Below are 20,413 nucleotides of genomic sequence, written 5' to 3'. Positions count from 1 at the left end.
TGAGTTGGTGTTGGAAGACCTTTATGCCTGGGGCACAGGTTAAGCCATCTTTTACTGGTTGCTACCTTGATTACAGAGTTGTTAGAATTCTACGAATCTCTTTGGTAAAGAGAAAACTCTGACGTATTTATCTATGGCAGGTTATTAATCTAGCAATTGTAACGACAAAATGAAAATGCTGCTCTCCATATAATAGTGGCATTTGGAAATTCTTTCAATTTTCTAATTATCATCATCGTCATCTTCTTCAAAAACGTTTCTTATTTTAATAAAGAAATAGTACCATTGGACTATAAGGCTAGCTATTGGTATAATAATGTTGAAATAACTGCTGTTTCAAGAAAGTGAGGCGGATGTGTCAGTTACATTCAGCTCTTCCGCTCTTTGTGATAATACCGTGTCACAATACTTCTTGTTGTGTGGTCAATTACAAGACATTAAGTAAAAAGGTGTAACATCATAATAATATACTGCTGAAAATGTAAGACGTTTCTGTTTTACCAAAAAATATTTAAACACAGGGAAACCTCAGTATTGATAGGAAGGTGTGATTTAGATTTACAAATCTATACATATAATAAATCTGTAGAAAAGTAATTTTTGTACATTGAAGAAATTGACAAAAAAAATAGCCAGCATGTTAAAGAATAACTGACAGAACCCATTTCCATCATTTTTGTAATTTTTGTCTGTTTGTCTGTTTGTTCGTTCGGGATTCACGTAAAATCTACGAATTAAAGGCAGACAATGCTTATATACAAAAATTCTACGTAACTTGAGGTATTACTTAGTTTTTGTTTCATCGAAATCGATTCACTTTATCAAAAGATATGATAAATTTTGTGAATTCAAGATGTAAAATATTACGACACGCAATCTATTTGTCAAAACTATACATTTGAATGTTGTACTTATATTAGTTGATCGGCCTATTATTAATCTTTACACAGAAAATCACACCTTTATAAGTAACTTCGGAAGAAAAAAAAAATGAAAATTTTGTTTAGCCAAGGTTAAAGTAGCTCCATCTGTGCTAAATCTGTGGTAAATAAAATACATCAAATTAGTCAAAGGAGCGAGGTGGTAAATGACAATAAATTACCATACATTCTTCATAGAGGATTATTATTTCAACAGATGGAGTTGTGTATTTCCGTAATTCACCATATTTTAACACGTAGTGTAATTTTTCGATAGACATTTCAATAATGTTTGTCAGTTTGCCGTGCCACATCAAAATCCAACTATAATTATTACCTTGATGAAAAGAAAATTAATAGTTCTCAGCCAAATTTAAAACGGTGCCATCTAAATTATTTTTTGAACATTATGTCAAAAATGATGACTTTAGTGGAACAATTAATTATCGTTTAAAGTTACAGATGGAGTTCATATCAGGATTTTTTCATAAACATAGTTTAGCTTATCTTCCACTAATGTGCTGGCCTTAAAACAAATTACTTTGAGTGAGTAGTATTAAGTAGACCTTAATTATTTTTTCTGATGCAAAGTATGTAAACTTAATCCTAGAAGAAATGAGGATCTATCTCTCGCAAGCGCTGCTAAGCGTGAGGTAGGTAGGTAATGTAGGATTCTGTAGCTTTAAAAACAAGAACAGATACAAATGCAGATAAGAAATGGGAGCTTTCTCTATTTAATACCACACACGTGTAATGCTTTATGCGTCTGAAAACGTACAAATTACGCGCCGCATACCAGAGACATGCTTACTTTCAACTTCTGATCGCAAGTACACTGTTCTCGATTACGAACAGTCTCAGTACGACCCGAGCCAAGTCTAAAAAAATACCTTTTATATAAAACTACGTTTGATGTCATTTAATCACAAATCTAAAGACAGAATTGTTCTCTGTTGCAAATCCTATCCACCTATATCCTATCCTAATCCAGAATGCATTGCAGGTGTGCATAGCACAAAAACCAATGGTATCCTATTCGAGAAGTCAAAAGAGTTGATCTGCCAACGTCGCCATCAGAATTACATTCATCGTTGAATGAGGTGAATAAATTTTCAGAAACCACAATAACAGTAGGAGCCAAAGCGTATTATCGCTTCATAGAGCTCTGATTGGCCCCAGGTGACCAAGTCAGGTCTGATTTGTTCGTTCATCAGATCTTTTAAAGTGTTTCGGTGGATACTTACTGTCGTCCTGTTTACGTGTGACACAAAATATACGTCCTCCGCAAGAGCGAAATTTTCCCGGTGTGCGGTAGTGACGCACAGTATACAACACTTATGTTTCTTTTGATTTGCTGGCTCCACCAAGAAATGACAAATTGCGAGCGCACATTTTTAAAATCTTGGCAAAACTGCAGGTTTCAAGTACGAACACATGAAGTGGACTCTCACAGATACGTACATTTTGCCTATTCGTGAACTAATGCAAACATTTCGGTAGAGTCCCGGCTTAGGCCACCACATTAGGCGTGCGCGATCCTCGGGCGTGTGAGTAGCGCGGGCGCCGCGCGTGCGTCGCGAGCGCGTTGCATGAGCGTCGCGTTTTGCTGCCCTGCGGCGTTTGCAGGGCGCTCGCGGCGCGCACGCGCCGCTCTCCTTGACGTTTAACTGCTAAGGCGTTTAGCGAGCGGCGGGGATAGCGGGCGAAGGGGTAAATACGCAACTTGAGCGCCGCGTGCTCGCCGCGAGCGCGTCGCTTGCACTCTTCACACATGCCGCAGGGCAGCAAAACGCGACGTTCACGCAGCGCGCTCGCGACGCCCGCGCTACTCACACGCCCGAGGATTGCGCACGCCTAATGTGGGGTCAGCCTTACCATAGTGAGTAAGTGAAACTATCCTACCCTATGCGCCTGCTGATGATGATGACTCATTTTATCATCCATCCAGCTATTCCCCAACTATGTTGGTGTTGGCTTCCAGTCACCGAATCTGTTTGAGTACCAATATTTTGCTTGGAGCGACTACCTATCTACCTATCTTCAATCCAGTCAACTACACAAGACGATATCCATGGTAAGACTGACAGACTTTCTGGCTTCTGATTAGTCGCAGCACCTGCAGAAAATTTACAAATGACAGCTTTGTCAGACTCAAAGCATATAGACATAGATTATATAGCTGTTTCCTGTGAAAATTACTTACGCACCATACGTAATAATTTTCCAAATTGGCTGACTAGATCCAGAGATATTCACAACGTCACAAAATTTACTTCTTTCGTTTAGATAAATGGTCACATCCACAACACAACCTTGATCAATGAATCTATGCTACTGCTAAGTCATCATCCTCCGAGCCTTTTTCCCAATCATGTTGGGGTCGGCTTCCAGTCTAACCGGATTCAGCTGAGTACCAGTGCTTTACAAGAAGCGACTGCCTATCTGACCTCCTCAACCCAGTAACCCGGGCAACCCGATACCCCTTGGTTAGACTGGTGTCAGACTTACTGGCTTCTGACTACCCGTAACGACTGCCAATGATGTTCAATGACACCTATGACATCTATGCTACTGCTAAGTGCTAATCCTAATTATACTGTCACCTGAAAGAATGCACCTACGGGATAAGTAGTATTTTGACTATTCTATATTGCCCACGCAGACGAAGTTGCGGGCAACAGCTAGTTCAAAAATAAATGATTCAACGTGGTCGGTAACCTTTTAAACAAACCCAACGCTTTTTGAAAACTCTATTACTTATGATATATGTATGTATGAGTATTTTGCACGGGTATTTTGCCACTTAAAAGTGGCGCAATTTTCAAGCAAGGCAAGCACCCATGAACTGAACTCATCAACAGCTGCTTAACCAAACAAATACACCATCACAGCCTTCAAAAACAAATTGGAGCAAATATACAAACACCATGGAGAACAAAATGACTAGCGGAGGTGCCATAACGGAATACCTCCTAAGAAAGTAGCGCGACAAAATGCGGGTGTGTGGAGGACGAGGAACGTTACTGTCTTCGCCCTTATATGCCGTTTTTGGACCCGATCATTTATTGTTATACCAAGAATAGTTGACAGATGTCCCTAAGAACAAGAACGCCTCTCTAGTACTCGTTATTGATCGTTATGGTCATACCCACCGTATTTACTTAACAGTTTATGTACACAGTTACAAAAAATTACAAAGGCACAACTTATTTCAAAAGAAATCTCTTCCAGCAGGCCCGTTATGGAAGAGTTAGAATAAAAAAGAGATACAGATAGACTGTGTAAATAGAAAAGATGTAACCAATATACATATAATTACTAACATAAACTACTTAATGTGTACTTAATGTACGTATGTATTTGACCGAGAAGAAGACACCTGACCTACATACATTATGTCATCTCTCATCTTTCCTTTCTCTGTAACCAAAACACAAACAGAAGCGACGTAAAAGAACACTAGGTGCCTACACCTCTGCCTACTCTTTGAGTAATAAACGTCCGAGCCAGTGAAGCGAGGCCAATTAACTTGCCTGAAGCCTGTTACATAAGTGTACACATTTATTTACATGTCTATATGTATGTGGCAGAACATTTCTAGATTAACAGTGTGTATTGCTGGGGAATAGTGAAAAAACGAATTAATTATAATCTTCTAATTGAGTTAATTGCATAATCTTTGACAATCATCATCTTCATTTATTTGCATTCCATAATTTGTTTTAGAAGGCACTATAGGAGGTATGGGATTAAAAGAAATAATATACTAATTTGATATTGAAATATTTATTCTATACTTTAAATGGTACTTGGAAGCAATACGTCCGTCTAACAAGATCCCGTGACGCAGTGTGTGTAGAGTTAAATAAACAGTAGATTGTTCAGATAGAACAAAGAACAATGTTATCGAAAGTTAGGGGTATTAGTTTTTGCTTTATATAATCCAACACGCCCCCTCAAAAATTAATCCCTAACTTTTAGTCATTCGTTAGTTTACTATACAGTATCTAGTCTACAATTCAACATTACAAAGTGAATACCAACTTATAAATACGACGTAACATATTATACTTCCAAGTAAGGTCTGGGACAACTGTACAATAATGGTCCAACATTTGCTGCACAGGATCAGGGAAAACCCAGAAAAACCTGATCAGACCATTTCATAATGAAATTGTACTTAAATTAAAACTTATTCTATACCCAATCCTTTTCTCAGTCTTATAAAAGACACGACTGGTAAAGGTTTTGTCAACAAGTCTGCCAACTGGTTACCTGTGGAAATATAATTTAATTTTATTACATTTTTCTCAACTTGTTCTCTAGAGAAATGATATTTTATATCTATGTGTTTGGACCTTTTATGACTTGTTGGATTATTAGCTATGCTAATACATCCGTTATTATCTTCATATAAAATAATGGGCTTATTAATTTTAAGTTTATGCTTTCTGCCAGAGACTTAAGCCATAATGCTTCTTTAACAGCTTCATATAAAGCCATATATTCGGATTCAGTAGACGAGACCGCTACTGATGTTTGTCTCTTTGTACACCATGTAATTGTATTTTGATCAAATAATTTAAACACATATCCAGTAGTGCTTTTCCTATCATTACAATCGTGGCCACCCCAATCTGAGTCGACATATCCACTTAGGATGTTATTGTAATTATTTCTTGTATATGTTAACTTCAAATCAATTGTGCCTTTGATATATCTTAAAACTCGCTTTAAGCATAACCACAATTCTTTATTGTTCTTATTTGTGTACCGACTTAAAATATTTACGCATGTACTTAAGTCCGGACGCGTACAAAGCATAATGTACATTAAACAACCGATCAGGTGACGGCATGGTGCGTCACACTTCTTATCAGCGTTAAGAGCTTCATAGTTTAATTTAAGCTCCATCGGTGTGTTTATAGGATTGCAATCACTCATATTAAATTTATTCAAAACGGTTTTAATGTAAGCACTTTGGTCTAAAGTAATTTTATCATGGTGTCTCTCTATTTTAATGCCCAAAATAATTTGATATCGTGTAAGTCGGTCATTTCGAATTTAGTCATTAAATATGCTTTGAAATTATTCATTGTTTGCAAATCTGCACATGCTATAACCAAATCATCGACGTACAAGATTACGTAAATATTTTTAGAAATGTCTCCTTTACCTTTCATATATATACACCTATCTACTGGGGAGTTCTGAAAACCTATTTCTTTGAGACATTGTTCAAATGTTTCGTACCAACATCTAGCTGATTGTTTTAAGCCATAAAGAGCTTTGTTTAATTTGCATACGTAATTATCTTTACATTTTACACCTTCAGGAACTTTCATGTAGATTTCTTCCTTTAGTGTACCATTTAGAAATGCTGTTTTACATCCATATGATGAATCAGTAAATTATATTGATTTGCGTAGCTAATTAAGAATCTAAAGCTTGCTATTCTAGCAACTGGTGCAAATGTTTCATTATAATCACTAAGATATTCTTGACTGAAACCTCTAGCGACAAGACGTGCCTTATATCTTGAAGGTTGACCTGAAACGTCATTTTTAATAGTGAATATCCATTTACAGTCTACAATATTTTTATTTGATGGTTTTGGTACTAATGTCCATGTATTATTTTTCTTAAGAGAATTGAGTTCTTCTCTGACTGCTTTTCCCACTGATTCCTATCGTTCAGAGATTTAATTTCATTTAATGATTTTGGTATATTACTTGTGATGGATAACGCACTATAGACATCATAGTCATTTTCATTATATGATTTACGCGAACATGTTTTCAGTCTTTCACTTCTTCGTAAATTTAAAATTCATCAGGTTTATCCTGATTTTTGTGTTTCAAACTACTCTCAGATTCATTTTCAGGTTCATTCGGTATTTCATGACTACCGATTTTTCGAATTTTACTTGTACTGCATTCATCAGATTGAGAGCTATCTGATTTAGGGCCAGAACTATGAGACTTATAAGACACTGATTTTGTTACGGAGTCATTATCAGTTTCGTCTTGGGAATATGTATTATTACTCCGTTCAGGTCGTAATGAAGGCCTAGATTCGATAAAATTAGTCTCATCAATTACAACGTCCCTTACAGTTTCATATTTTTCGAATTCTGTATTCCAAACTTTATAACCATTGGGTTCATAACCTACCAGTATTCCTTTCCACGACCTATTGTCAAATTTGTTTTACTGGTTTTATTATGAACATATACAGTTGAACCGAAAACTCTGAGATTTTTAACGCTTGGTTTCCTATCATGCCACATCTCGTATGGTGTCTTTGATTGACTTAAAGCTTTCGTAGGCGTAATATTTATTAAATAAACTGCAGTTAAAACTGCATTTCCCCAAAACGTTTTGATGCTTTAGTGCCATTTAACATAGCACGAGCTTTTTCTGTTATTGTGCGAACCATACGTTCTGCAACACCATTTAACTGTGGGGTCCTAGGAACTGTTAAATGATAGCTTATGCCTCTTTCTCTACAGTAGTTTTTCATTTCGGTGGATAAGTATTCACCACCGTTATCACTATAAAGATTTACTACTTTGAAATTGAATTTAGCCTCACTTTTAGCGACATAGTCTTTAAAAGCTGTAAACACTTCTGATTTGTAAGTTAACATATACACCACACAATAATGTGTGTATTCATCAACAAATAAAACAAAATAATTTCTGTTATCTATTGTTGGAGGTGTTATAGGACCACAAACATCTGAATGCACAATAAACAGAGGGCGTTTAATGTAACTTTTGTCTTTAACTTTATTAAAAGGCAGGCGAGTCTGCTTCCCATTTATGCATGCTTCACACAACTTATCATTTGGAGTTACGGTATTTATTTCATCTAAGTCATCAATCATATTATGACATTTTAACTGCAGGAATTTAGTTTTACTTATATGTCCTAGGCGTTGATGCCATAATTCATATTTATTTTCATTAACATAACATGCTTGGGAAGCGGATTCCCTTTTATTACTGGTATTTTAAACTCTAGAACTATAAGATTATTCAATGTCTTACCTTTCATGATGATTTTACCTTCCTTTGTAATTTGTGTGCCTTTGTCATCAAATATTATGGTGAATCCTGCTTGCTGCATCTTTGATACCGATATTAAATTATATGGTACTTCGGCACAGAACAATACATTTGTAAGTATTCCTTGCACTCCTGTTTGACTGATAAGATTTATGTTTCCCCTTTTAGTTGCTGAAATAAATGTATTGTTTTTAGCTACTGAAATTTTTAAAGGAGGATTTAAACATTCAAACGATGTGAAGAGATCATCTCTATTTGTGATGTGATCAGACGCTCCTGAATCTAATAGGAATTTAATTGTCGAGTGGTCTTTTTCATAATGGTATGCGCTTGTCATGAACGCAAATCCTGAAAAGAAGAATTCGAGGTCGTTCCCTCTTGCAGGGCAATAGTTTGGACTTGTCTTGTCCTTTCTGGGGCATTGTTTTGTATATTTGTCTGTCTTTTGAAATAGAAACAATCCTGTTTCTTGTGTCCTTTGCGTCCACAGTAATGACATTTCACAAATTTTTGTTTGTTTGTTTTCTTGAATGTTGTATTCTTCAAATAGTTTTGTTTTGTGCGATTGTATCTGTTTTATTATATTTTTCTTCAACATGGAGTATCTTTAAACTGGTATCACGACTCTCGTTTTTAATTTTACTTCGTGATCTAATAGTCTAGTTTTACAAAACCGAGAGTGATATTTTCTTCAGATAGTGTCTCAATTGCAGTGATAACGCCATCATATGTATTCGGGAGAGTAAGTAATAAATGAGCTACTTTGTCCGTTTCCTCTAATTTAGCTCCAGCAGCTGATAATTCTGTCAGCAGATCGTCAAATGTTGAGAAGTGTTTGATCAAGGGTATATCGGCTTTTAATTTTAATCCCAATAATTGTTTTCTCAGCGCTAATTGAGTTGCTACACTTTTCCTTTCATAGATCGCGTCAAAATGTTTAAAACTGCTTGAGCAGTCCCATTTTCATTAATATAATTAAGATATGAGTCCGCCAAATATTCGACTATAATACTTTTGGCTGCCTTATTATTCTTTTCCCACTCAGCGGATCGCGTTCCAGGAATTTCTTCGTCAATAACACTGAGCAAGTTTAACTCTGAAAGCAGTGTACGAATTCTAAATTTCCATACACTGTACTTTTCTCCATTAAAAGGCTTAATGTTTCTTTTCACTTTTTCCATTGTCACAACTTTATTTTTATTTACAACTATGCACTTTACTGTCACTACGCACTACTGAATGTTCTCACTACTAAATGTCCTTTTTCGCACTGGGCCCATAACCTATAGGAGGTATGGGATTAAAAGAAATAATATACTAATTTGATATTGAAATATTTATTCTATACTTTAAATGGTACTTGGAAGCAATACGTCCGTCTAACAAGATCCCGTGACGCAGTGTGTGTAGAGTTAAATAAACAGTAGATTGTTCAGATAGAACAAAGAACAATGTTATCGAAAGTTAGGGGTATTAGTTTTTGCTTTATATAATCCAACAGGCACGATAAACTATAAGTCTCTGCTGTCATTTGAGCATCATTGGCAGTCGTTACGGGTGGTCAGAAGACAGTAATTCAGACAACCAGTGTTGCTTAGGGGTATAAGGTTGCCCGGGTATCTGGTTTGAGGAGCTCAGATAGACAGTCGCTCCTTGTAAAACACTGGTACTCAGCTGCACTCGGTTAGACTGGAAACCGACTCCAACATAGTTGGGAAAAGGATCGGCAAATGATGAATATGTTTTACCTACTGGGTTTTTACTACTATTTATTTATATTTCAGGTCAAACACTACATCATTGCTTATTCAACTTAAAGCAAAATAAGCACAATAACACAAAACATTCCCACACAAGAGAAAAAACAAGCTAGATTTATTTTATCAACATCCATTCTCATTGTCATTACAAAAGTTACATCTCAACGTCAAAATGTCGTAAGTCACAGGTTTATCAATAGGTTATCGGCTGGATAACCCGGATTATTTAAGAAGAAGTCTATGTAGTGAGGTAATGTTTGAAGAAAGATGGTGTTTCGTATTTAGCCGGGTTGTACAGCTGTGTGTCTATAAAATAGGTCGTTACAAGCAGGATATTGTGACTTATTGATGTTATTCTGTTTAATGGATTAAGTTTTGTGATGTTTTATTTATTTTGTGTAGTAATGTCATGCTTGTATTACAGGATGGAGTAAGATACCTAGATGTGTAAAATTGCTTTCATAAATTGTTTTAGTAAACCAGACATCCTTCAATAATGAATAGTCTCTACACGTCGTCACGTTTTCTAAAATGTTATAGATATGAGATTTAAAACTATTCTGATGTATACAAATATACCAAATTTTTTTTTTGTTTTATTAGAGGCTTCGAAACTACAGAATCGATTTCAAAAATTATAGGCTACTTTTTATCTGTGTTCGAGAAGAAAATCCCCTGGGACGCCGGTAAAACCGCGGGAAAATAGCTACTTATGAATAAAGAAAATAAATTGGTAATTAGAGCAAAAATGCAATGAGATTATTTTTAAACTACAAAAAAGCAAGTGTATGAGAGTATGTTTTAAATATAAAAAAGCTGTACATAAAAATATATTCATGACGCACAACTATAACAGACAGATATAATATATTTCTACGTGATCCATGTAAGAAACAAAAAATATGAATTTATTATGTACTCACGTATGTTTTTCGAGCTTTACAACTTATTAACAAAATGAAAAATGTATTTTAGAATCTTGTTAAGCTTGAAAATAATATTTTTTATGCGACAAAATTTAAATAAGATTATGCTAGTAGAGTTATAATATATTATGGGTAGAGTTATAACATAATATATATATGTGTATTTTTTTATGAAATATTAACTGTTTTCCCGCGGTTTCAGCCGCGTTTCATTGCAATAACCGCCCGGACCGGAATATAAATGTTAAAAAGTAAACCAATGTTACTCGGGAAAAGACTAGCTTTCAAACAGTGAAAGAACTTTACAAATCGGAACAGTTGTTTCGAAACCTTTAGGGTACAAAAACACAAAAAAACGGTTTCCTCTTTATAATCTTCATATACTTAGATTTAATTTAATTTATATGCAAGCAAAAACATTTTAAGGCAAGTATCCTTTACATACTTATTTGGTTTAAGTTTATTTCGTCAATCTTTTTGTATTGACGTCAAGCTGCAGACACAAATTAAGTGAGGTGGGCTTTTTTTGTTTATCTTTTTATGAGTGAAATATATCTTAAGAATAACATGGTTTAAGTTAAAACGCATTCCTTGCAGTTTTCAAAAAAAATAATGATACTTTTTTTGCTTCTGTAGGTACCTAAATTATAATTCAGCACTTATTTAGAACTAAGCAAATATTGTAAATCGCCGATTTTCCGTGGCTTCACCCTAGTCCCGTGGGAATTACTGTACCGTACCGGAATAAAACATAGGCTATGTTTCTCGGGAAATGTAGCTTCCCAACAGTGAAAGAAGGTTTAGGTATTATATTGGTATAAGTAGACCTATCCTGTATATTTACTTAAGTGTGTGTAATAAACATTATTATATACGTGAATCATAGTTAAACATTGTTTTAAACACTTTATATAAGATAAACATACATACTAAGAAGCAGTCATTTATGTTAAGTATAATTTTATGTGCATACATAATTTTTATTTGCCAGTGAATCTCAGAATAGCTATTATATTTGTTTACAACCTCAGTTTAAATTAATGTTTTATTTCTAGTCATTAATGACTGTATTGAGAGAATAATTAGTACCTATTTACTTGAAGAATGATCTTTTGAGTCATGTCTATTATCTTATTTAGCAGATAATTCTAGGTTTTATTAATTTTATATCTCACCAACTGTTTTCCGTCGGCATCCAGTCTAACCGGTTGCAGCTGAGTACCAGTGTTTCACAAAGAGCGACTGCCTATCTGACCTCTTCAACCCAGTTACCCGGGCAACCCGATACTTCTTAGTAAGAATGTTTTACAGGCTTTTTAGCCTAAGTTCTATCAAACATAATTATACATATTAATGGAAGTCAAAACTAAAATTGTAAAGAGAATTTTTTTGTTTGAATAAGGTTCCGAAACCACAGAACTGATTTGAAATTTTGTTTTATTGTTGGGAAGCTACACTTTCACACAGGCTATATTTTATCCAGGTACGATAAGTAGTGGTCACAAGACTTGGATAAAATTCATAGATAAACGATGATCTTCACAGAAATTCGCCATAACCAACTTCGAAAAATCAGTAATGATTTAATCATCATGTGTTACCTACTCTGGGCCGGAACATAACAAAAGACAACCAGTAATAGGCTGGAACAAATATGTTCGTCAGGCGCATCTGGAGGCTCGACGGGCTTTCCAAAATTGGGTGTTTTGCGGGGAACCTAAAAATGGCACTGTATATGATATTATGAAAGAAACGAAACGAGTTTTTAAAAGTAAACTGAAGTGGTGCCAGGAAAATAGGGAACAAATTAAAATGAATATTATAGCTTCCTGCCACGATAAAAAAGATTTCAGTAAGTTTTGGAAGCATACCAACCAACTAAATAGCAGGTCGAGCCTTCCTGCAAGTGTTGAGGGTGTTAGCGAGCCTGCAGCAATTTCAAACTTATTTAAAAATCACTTTGTTGTGAAGGCCCTGTTAGGTGAAATGGGTGAAGTCTCGACAGATAGGGAGCCCGCGATGAAATCATTGTTAAGGGTTTCATCTAAGGAAATAGTGGCAGTATTGAGAGACATGAAGCGTGGAAAGTCACCTGGGCATGATTTTCTAAGCATTGAGCATTTACAAAATGCGGGTGTACATATGCCCAGAGTTTTGGCGTTGTTCTTCAATTTGTGTCTCTCGCATACCTACCTTCCACCCGACTTAATGAAGACTTTGGTGGTACCCATCATTAAGAATCGCACCGGGGACTCTTCGGACATAAATAACTATAGGCCCATATCGTTGGCTACGGTAATGGCGAAGGTGTTGGACAGTGTGCTGGACAGACACTTAGATAAACATCTGTCGCTTCACGACGCTCAGTTTGGATTCAGAACTGGTCTGTCAACTGAACAAGCTGTTCTTTGTCTCAAGCACACTGTTCGATACTATACGGACAGGAAAACCCCTGTGTATGCATGTTTTCTAGACTTGTCTAAAGCCTTCGATCTGGTGTCCTATGGTGTATTGTGGAAGAAGATGTATGAAGAAACAACGCTACCAGGTGAGTTGATTGAGTTGTTTAAGTTTTGGTACGGTCATCAAACCAATATGGTTAGGTGGGCAGGTGCGCTATCCGATCCGTACGGGCTGGAGTGTGGGGTGAGGCAGGGCGGCCTTACGTCACCAAAACTCTTCTGTCTGTATGTGGATCGGCTGGTTCGTGAGCTCAGCGGCACTATGGTAGGTTGTTCGATTGACGGAACACTTGTCAACAATATCAGTTACGCCGACGACATGGTGCTGCTGGCTCCATCGATCAGCGCCCTCAAAACGCTATTGTCGGTGTGTGAGCGTTATGCGGAGGCCCATGGACTTAGATATAATGCAAAGAAGAGCGAGTGTCTGCTGTTCAAGGCAGGCACTAAAAGCTATGATGTACCACCTATTACACTTGTAGGGACTGCTTTAGAGTGGGTCACTTCTTTTAAATATCTGGGGCACTAGGTCACTGCTACGCAGACTGATAATAATGACATTGAAAGGGAACGTAGGGCGCTGTCAGTCAGGAGCAATATGTTGATCCGTAGGTTTGCAAAGTGCTCAAGGGATGTCAAGAATACTCTGTTCAGAGCGTACTGCACATCTCTCTACACTTGCAGCCTATGGGTCGACTATACGCAGAGGGCCTACAGCGCCTTACGAATCCAATTCAATAACTCATACAGGGCCCTAGTGAGATTGCCGCGACACTGCAGTGCATCAGGGATGTTTGCGGAGGCGCGTATTGATGACTTTCACGCTATCATCCGAAAGAGAATCGCATCCCTGATGTGTCGGGTGCGGGGCAGCGCTAACAGTCTCTTGAGGACTGTGGCAGATCGGACTGATGGCCTCATATTAAAACACTGGACAAAGACGCAAGTGTTGTCTACAAACCGTGCCCAGAAGTAGTGTTGAGTTGTGTACGTTTTAATGAATTGTATTTTGTGTATTTGTTATGACATGATTATATAAATTTTTTAATTAATGTGTTGCCTAAATGTATGTGTGTATGTACTAATACTAGATTATAAGCTGTGTATGTCTTTACTAACAATAATGGATTGTTTTTATCTGAATTAAAATTGATTATTATATGTATGTCTCTTCCAGACCTCGGGACTATAGAGTCCCGGATTTTTGGGAGGCGAACGTGGGGCCGAAGCCAACACGCTGAAGCCCTTTTGAGACAACTTTAATGAAATGGTGACACAAAACCGACGATTATCCCTGTATACACTATAGAAATGTACCCAAGGACAATCCCCGGTTCTGTGCTAAACTATTGCTAACTATGGATGAAAACTACTTGGGCTATTGTGATGGGATGCTAATGGACTAGGAATGGGGAAACTACGGGAACTATGGCACCTGCCGATGACAATGTATTAAATACATGTTAAAATGGCAGGTGAAGACTCGCCAACTCACTTACTGGGCCCCCGGGAATCAGTCACTGAAAAGCAACAAGAGGGCAACAGGGACGTGAGCGGCTGAGAAGGGTGAGGATACCTCGGCGGACTTTAAACGCAGATCACGCGCTCCCTGTGGGTCCAGCATCACCGGCCCACTCGCCACTTACCACGAGGCACCTACCCTCCGAGCAGGACTAACCTTGCTCTAGCGACTCCACTCTGACCGGCCGATGAAGGCAAGCCAAGAGGCGGGAGACCTATCCCCCGTCATGCTTCACTCCGGCAAGCCGGAGATGGGGGACAGTATACTCTCCCTGGAGCACTCGGATATATAGCCCCGCGGGGTCGCTACTCCCCGTCATCCGCCTCAGATGCCCTGCGGGGCTGATTATTATTATTATTATATTAATTGATGTTTACTTAAAAGCTTAAGTGTTGCAATTACGCAAATAATTAACTTAAAAACGGTAAACGAAATAAACTTAATGGACCGGCAACTAAGTTAACTTAAGTACGATATTGGGACATTTCCGTGGTTCTAATAAAATTTTCCGTTAACTTGAAAACGTTTAGTTAATGGAAGTATAAGTGTTTCTGATGTTGCTAATGAGCAATTAATTGAACTTTATTTTTGTATAATATCATTTTAATGTTGTTGTTTTTTTTTCGTGTACAGTTGAGTGCATTTAATTTGGGTCAGTTTTTAAAGTACCAATAGCTTGAATGTTTTGATTATTCTTTTAATATTTTTTTTATTGTTTTATTCATGTTTTGCAGAAAAATAAGTTAACTGCAGAACTGGAAAGCGGACATAATATTTTTGTTTTGTCAACGTGTTTTACCGAACCTGTGCAAAAAACCTTCTTAGCAGGTACCTAACTTTTATTCCGTACTTTTTTCTACATCACCCTAATCTGGCTTATCCAAAAACGAATTTAAAATCACCCAAAACCGCTGTCATTGTAATTATCATCCATATTTGAACGTGACCCAAATAATTTCATCTTCAGTGTAAGTTACTCACACCGGTCCGTTTCGGTATTACAGGGTCGCGGGGTCAATGCCCTCGCTTTGTATCACAATGGAACTTTTCTGGCAACAGAATATCTTCAATGGATCTCGAATTAAGGAGAAAGACTGTGATTAATTAACTTAGAATTACCAGTATAAAGTATAACTTTAGGAGATTGCTCTAGTTTGAAAGTGGGGTTATCCGAATTAAAATTTACTTAGTAGCTTCTGCCAGATTCACCCCTGTGTTGTGAGAGCTACTCCGCACACCCGGATAAGAAGTAGCATATATAGTCTTCCTTGATAAAAATTTATATTTAACACTGAAATATTTTTTCAAATCGGACTATTTATTCCTGTGATTAGCGGGTTAAAGCAGGTAAAAAAACTAGCTTTGTAACATTAATATAGTAAAGATTTCAAATCAATTTTATTATGAATGCATTATAATTAGTGAGTTGTAATAAAAGAAACAAAATCATATCTTTGACCGCTCTTAAAGTTGTTTCAATGACGTTTTGAACATTATTTTTAGTTGTTTATAAATAAACATCATTTTAATTGGTATGTTTATTTTTATATTTAAACATAAATAAACTTTATTGTACCTTTTTGAAGTTAATTCAGGTATCGAAATGATTCTGCCTTACGTATAAGAACTGGGAAAACCCATTTATTTATAAATTGGTCTTATCTGGTAAGAATGGCCGCGGTCCGGACACAAAGGGCTTCAGAGGGTACATGTTAGGGGTTTATTCAGTAAGAACCTGGTATTGTAGGTATGGTTATAATCTTAATTCCTTTACTTATTATAAATCAAATGTTGCATAAATAATATAAAATTATCACGGCATAGCTACTTCTTTTCCTTACTAGCCGTTATCCCGCTATTTCTCTCGCGTCCCTTGGGAACTACTGCGAGTACTTATTATATTAGTATAGATAGATATATATATATATAGGTACACTGGTACATATACTATCAGATGTTACGGTGTCAGTACATAAGTAACACGGATTTACACGGAGCGTCATGACACTCGTTCCCTGTGAAATCTATGGGATTTCCCATGGGAAATTCACACTCCATGAACACGAATATTATGTACCGATATGGTAAAATAGTAGGTGTAATAAAAATGCAAGCTTTTTGAAGCCCTTTTACTGGCAGTTCATTATTTTTGATGAATTTTTGAAAAGTTATTGCAACCTGCCTGATTTGTTACAAATATGAAATTCACCCGCTCCATCTTTAGTGAACAAAAATATTTAATAGTTCTTAATCACATTGTGATTTTATTATTTAAACTTTCTTAAAAACTTTCAATAAAAAAAATACACACAAAATTACAAAAAGATCATTACAATCATTCATATTAAAACAAAAAAACACCATATCTCAAGAACATTTTTTGTTACCATTCATAAGAAGTCTTGAAAGGCCACATATTTGTGGTTTTCCTCCGCGGTACGCAAGTGTTATAATTTATATTAAGCCATGACAAAAACTATAACATAAGTAACATCAAATGTCAGCTTATTGAGTTTTTATAAAACCGCAGAGCAGAGTCCAAGGTATTTTAGAAGCTCTAACTTACAAATTAATATCATTAAAATAAGTAAAAAGTCTCAATTGTAAAAAATTGCTCTGATAAATAAAAACAGGTTGTTTTGTAGACAGGCAAAAAGTTTAAGAAATATGACATGATATATATTTTTTAGATAAGCAATGAATTAATGACCAATCTATACTTTGAAACATTTATTTGTTTATTTGTACTCTAGAGGCTCCGACACTACTGAACCGATATGAAAAATTCTTTCACTGTTGGAATTGGATGGATTTAAGAGAAGAAAATGACTAGTCATAAATATTTATGAATGGTTACACAAACTAATTAGGTACTTATTTTCCGTTAGTTGTAATTATTATCGTGGCTTATATTGTTTTCCTTATTACATAAATTAGAGTTCATAAGTTAAATATATTAAAGTGGTGTTCTAAGTTCTTTAATAGATTCATTTGCTAACCTTTAGTTGGAGTAATAACTTTGAAGAGCTTAAAGGGTAAATTTTAAATGTCATTATTATTAAAAATAACATGAGATAGAGTCTTGAAATAATAGTTCGACTTTAACACGAAAATATTATTAAAAAATAAATATACTGTGCTTTTTAACTTGGGTGAATTGGGTAAACAGGTACTGTTTAAACCAACAATATTAACAATTCAAGAGGTGGAGAATTTGTTCTAAAGCCACATTTTATTGAAAAGGCTTTTATTTAAAAATAGTGGTTTGTCTTATTAGTGGCTTGCGTCGCGAATTGACTCACACATTTAAGAATTAAAAACTTAACGTTTGGTGATAAATTCCTATGAATTATGAGTTAACATACCTACAATAAGTCGTCTTACGTAAGAAATTATTGACGATAGGATGTTACATACGTGACAATTAGTAACACATAGTCATTATGTATTGGTAAATAACTTTCGTCACAAAAGTGTAATTGTTATTAATCAATTATTAACATGTGGCAGGAAAATAGGTATCTTATTCATTCATTGTTTAAATTATATTCAAGTTTTAATTTTATTGTTAGGTCTTAGGTTTAATATATTGTAATTACAGGTTTGATTTTAATAATCAGAATGACTAGACGAGATTTTGCCTCAATTAAGAATCAAACTTTAGACTTCATCTTAAAGCATAATCTTTGAACCACTACTTAATAAGTATTAAGTATACATATATCATATTCATTTTTAATTGTGGAGACACTGCACTAAAAATTTTAGAAATGTCCACTTTGTTACAGTTTGTCAGTTTGTTAAAATTTTTTGTGTTGTAGTATTTTATAATTTTGCCTGGTCTGTTAAAGAGAGGTAAGGACAGTCAGTTTCCACTATTGTTTTAAGGTATGGAGGAAAAATCGTTTATGGTAGTAAGGTAGTCAGTTTATGGTTTCTTTGAAATTGTCGAACATTGAACCAGCTTAAAAGTAAGGTTTTAAAATTCAGGAACAGTAGTCGAATTGATATTGAGGAATCAAAACAGTTTCAAAGTTTAAAGTTCAAACTTGTACTTAGCATATTGTGATGTGGTTATGCAAAATATTTTAAGCATAAAATCATTATGCACGTGTGGTTTAAATGCTTTTAATTTGTATTTTAAGTTAAAACACTGTGCTTTGCAAAAACAACAGTTGACATTTTAAACAAGTTCAATTGTAGGTATCGACATACGGAGAACTTATTCGAACAAATGTTTTATTTTTTCGTCGCCTGGATAATAATTCTTGACCTTTTAGATCGGAGCTTAACAGTTGTTTGTTTTTTATTTATTTTGTATGTGTGTCTTTTTAATTAGCCTTTGCTAGAAACTTAATTATATGATACGATAGAGAGTTCGTGGGTCAAGATTTTTGTCAAAACTGTGATTTTATCAAATTCTTTTGTTGTTTCACGTATTTTTTAAGTAATTGTAAAAATTTAAATAAGCATATCAGTATTAAGACGTAACATGTCAACTTTATCAGTTGTTTTGGTTCATTTGAAGTTTGTTGTTGTCACAGATTACGAACTTTTAAAGATTTATCTCGGAGATTATTTTTTACATTAAAGTGGAGCTTAAGTATTTTAATAGGTACTACTTTTTAACTTTACTTCAACATAGTTTTTAAACTATTCTTGTCTGGTATATTGTTTTTAAATATTTTTATTACTTGATTTCTTAAAGAAGTTATTAAGTAAGCATTCTTGAATTCGTGGAAATTACGTCTTACAATATCGCACCAAAAATTATGTAGCGGAACTAAGACAAAGTGCTATTACGATAAGAGCGTATTGTTTATGTTTTCACGGTTTCATTCATTTCATTACCGATAATATTTAACGATTTCTTCTTACTTCATATAATAATAGGCCACTGAACAACGTCCAACTTTCATCATCATTATCATCATCTCAGGCATAGGACGTCCACTTCTCACACATAGGCCTGCCCCTTAGATTTCCACGGATACCTGTCGGAGGCGACCTGCATCCAGCGTCTTCCGGCGACCTTTATAAGGTCGTCTGTCCACCTTGTTGGTGGACGTCCTACGTCCAACTTTACAAGTATGAAAAAAGTGATATTATTTCACTTTCATTTCCATTTTCTTTTTTTTTTTAACTTAATTTCCAACAAGATAATCTTAACAAGGCCTGACAAGAAATTCCATGAAAACAGATGAAAACTCTTTTCAAAACTTATAACTATTTTGAAAACCTCACCTCTCAACAAGAGCAGCATCTTTCCCAACCTCCGTATTAACTATAACTCCATTCATGTTTTGTCACATCACTTGTATCAAAAAACACTACGAAGGCACTTCTTCACTTTATAACTTTTGTATCAAAAATATGTTTTTATATATAACAATTTTCGTTTGTAAAGTTTTGTTAAAGTTCGCGTGAGGAGAGAGTGAGGAGGGGCGTGCGAGCTCGCCGCTTGATTGGTGTACACTGAGTAGTGGCCCGCGCGTGGAGGCAACCGCATAGACTAGTGTATACAGAGTAGATGCGACAAGTTGACGTTGGGTATTGTGCCTATTTGTTGGGGGGTTGTGGTGGTTTTCTGGCACTAGTTTAATAGAAGTTTTGGTTTCTGTATTTTTGTAAAAGTATCTTAAAGTTAATTTATTAAAGTGTTTCGAATAATGCGACCTGCTTCCTAAAACAAGGAAAATTTAACCAAAAAGATAAATAAAATAAATACGCGAAAATACAGTAGAAGTATTATTT

General features: G+C 35.5%; 2 protein-coding genes across 4 annotated transcripts in view; one reads left to right on the top strand and one right to left on the bottom strand.

Annotated features, from left to right (window-relative positions):
* Positions 1–20,413, top strand: part of LOC110378686 (2-methoxy-6-polyprenyl-1,4-benzoquinol methylase, mitochondrial) — a 381,156-nt gene that overhangs the window by 117,409 nt on the left and 243,334 nt on the right. The gene's annotated exons all lie outside the window — the stretch shown is intronic.
* LOC110378676 (calcium/calmodulin-dependent protein kinase kinase 2) overlaps positions 1–20,413 on the bottom strand; it is a 222,477-nt gene that overhangs the window by 75,210 nt on the left and 126,854 nt on the right. The window contains exon 1 of one of the 3 annotated variants that reach the window (XM_049842897.2): positions 19,904–20,157. The exons of the other annotated variants lie outside the window; for them this stretch is intronic. Coding sequence (XP_049698854.2) covers positions 19,904–19,959 — 56 coding nt within the window. The 5' untranslated portion in view covers positions 19,960–20,157. Of the gene's footprint in view, positions 1–19,903; positions 20,158–20,413 lie in introns of those variants that run through there. 3 annotated transcript variants of the gene reach the window in all.

The sequence above is a fragment of the Helicoverpa armigera genome, chromosome 22 (assembly GCF_030705265.1).
Source record: "Helicoverpa armigera isolate CAAS_96S chromosome 22, ASM3070526v1, whole genome shotgun sequence".
Lineage (NCBI taxonomy): Eukaryota > Metazoa > Arthropoda > Insecta > Lepidoptera > Noctuidae > Helicoverpa > Helicoverpa armigera.
Note: the sequence above shows the minus strand (reverse complement) of the source record. Positions and strands in the feature narration are given on the sequence as shown.